Source organism: Salmo salar, chromosome 12 (assembly GCF_965601325.2).
Source record: "Salmo salar chromosome 12, fSalSal1, whole genome shotgun sequence".
NCBI classification, from domain to species: Eukaryota; Metazoa; Chordata; class Actinopteri; order Salmoniformes; family Salmonidae; genus Salmo; species Salmo salar.
This window is the reverse complement of record NC_138302.1, coordinates 13915001-13917275: the sequence shown is the minus strand read 5'-3', so window position 1 is coordinate 13917275 and position 2275 is coordinate 13915001. Positions and strand designations below refer to the sequence as shown.

The 2275-nt window shown below is 49.9% G+C and overlaps 1 protein-coding gene across 1 annotated transcript in view; it reads right to left on the bottom strand.

Moving 5' to 3' along the window:
• Window positions 1-206: 206 nt before the first annotated feature.
• The window catches only part of LOC106592948 (adhesion G protein-coupled receptor L1), a gene marked incomplete at its 5' end in the record, with an annotated part of 36686 nt that continues 34617 nt past the window's right edge, over window positions 207-2275 (bottom strand). The window contains 2 exons of the mRNA XM_082958408.1: window positions 207-431; window positions 1883-2092. Of these exons, the coding sequence (XP_082814534.1) occupies window positions 207-431; window positions 1883-2092 (435 nt within the window). The remainder of the gene's footprint in view (window positions 432-1882; window positions 2093-2275) is intronic.

Here is a 2275-nt window from a genome sequence, read left to right as displayed (position 1 = left end):
CACACACACACACATCCTCCCCACCACACACATCCTCCCCCCACCACACACACATCCTCCCCCCACCACACACACATCCTCCCCACCACACACACCCCCCCCACCACACACATCCTCCCCCCACCACACACACATCCTCCCCCCACCACACACCTCCCCCCACCACACACACATCCCCCCCCCCCACCACACACACTCTCTGCCACTTACACGGTCCGGGTGCCGTAGCCCCTGTAGTCGATGGCGGCGGAGACGGCCACGACCACCCCTGGCAGGAAGTAGCCGCAGAGATAGAAGTACTTCCTCCTAGAGGTCCGTCCTTCAAAGAGCTCCCCCTGAAGTAAGTAGAGTTCCACTGCCTCCAGGCATAACCAACAGAACACAGAGAGCAGGGAGAAATGGAGCAGACCGGCAAAGACTGGACACGCTACCTAGAGAGGGGAGGACAGAGGGAGGAGAGGGGGAGGAGAGGGGAAGAGGATTAGAGGGGAAGAGGAAGAGAGAGGGAGGAGGGTGGGAGAGTTGGAGAGAGGGAGGAGAGGGGAAAGGAGGAGAGAGGGAGAGGTGGAGAGAGGGAGGAGATGGGAGAGGAGGAAAGAGGGAGGAGACGGGAGAGGAGGAGAGAGGGAGGAGAGAGGGACAGGTGGAGGAGAGAGGGAGAGGTGGAGAGGGGGAGGAGAGAGGGAGAGGTGGAGAGAGGGAGGAGAGAGGGAGAGGTGGAGAGGGGGAGGAGAGGGAGAGGTGGAGGAGAGGGAATTCAATTAAATTCAAAATGCTTTATTGGCATGACAAAAATCCCTCCATTCATACTGCTGAAGTAACGATACCTGAAGAAACATTGAGGAACATTTCAGTTAACTGACTGGATCAAGAAGAACTAAAAGCTCTGTACTGAGTCTTGTCCACTCATAACAACTAAAAGCTCTGTACTGAGTCTTGTCCACTCATAACAACTAAAAGCTCTGTACTGAGTCTTGTCCACATAACAACTAAAAGCTCTGTACTGAGACTTGTCCACTCATAACAACTAAAAGCTCTGTACTGAGTCTTGTCCACTCATAACAACTAAAAGCTCTGTACTGAGTCTTGTCCACTCATAACAACTAAAAGCTCTGTACTGAGTCTTGTCCACTCATAACAACTAAAAGCTCTGTACTGAGTCTTGTCCACTCATAACAACTAAAAGCTCTGTACTGAGTCTTGTCCACTCATAACAACTAAAAGCTCTGTACTGAGTCTTGTCCACTCATAACAACTAAAAGCTCTGTACTGAGTCTTGTCCACTCATAACAACTAAAAGCTCTGTACTGAGTCTTGTCCAGTCATAACAACTAAAAGCTCTGTACTGAGTCTTGTCCAGTCATAACAACTAAAAGCTCTGTACTGAGTCTTGTCCACTCATAACAACTAAAAGCTCTGTACTGAGTCTTGTCCACTCATAACAACTAAAAGCTCTGTACTGAGTCTTGTCCACTCATAACAACTAAAAGCTCTGTACTGAGTCTTGTCCACTCATAACAACTAAAAGCTCTGTACTGAGTCTTGTCCAGTCATAACAACTAAAAGCTCTGTACTGAGTCTTGTCCACTCATAACAACTAAAAGCTCTGTACTGAGTCTTGTCCACTCATAAGTTGGGACAAAACTATGTCAAATCAAATCAAATCACATTTTATTGGTCACATACACATGGTTAGCAGATGTTAATGCGAGTGTAGCGAAATGCTTGTGCTTCTAGTTCCGACCATGCAGTAATATCTAACAAGTAATCTAACAATTTCACAACAACTACCTTATACACACAAGTGTAAAGGAATGAATAAGAATATGTACATATAAAGATGTGTGTGTGTGTTTGCGTGTGTGTGTGTGATTCTACTCACGCTGTACTGCGTCTTATCCACCCCAATGAGGAAGATCAGTTCGGTGATGAAGAGGTTGCCCCACAGATTCCTGTGTATGGTGCTGTGGTCTGACTGTGGCGCCCCCTGGCAGCACAGTAAGGTACTGCAGGCTGCAAGGCACACCAGGGCTACAGCTATACCTACCCAGGACACAACGTAGACCAGAACCTCTTGTAGACCATCTACAGACTGGAGAGAGAGGAGGGGGGGGGGGGCGAGGGAGGGAGGGAGAGAAAGAGAGAGACAGAGAGGGAGGGAGGGAAGAGAGGAGGGGGAGGAGGGGGGAGGGGAGGGGGGGAGAAGGGAGGGAGATAGCGAGGGAAGAGAGGAGGGGGAGGAGGGAGGGAGGGAGGGAGGGAGGGAGGAGGGAGG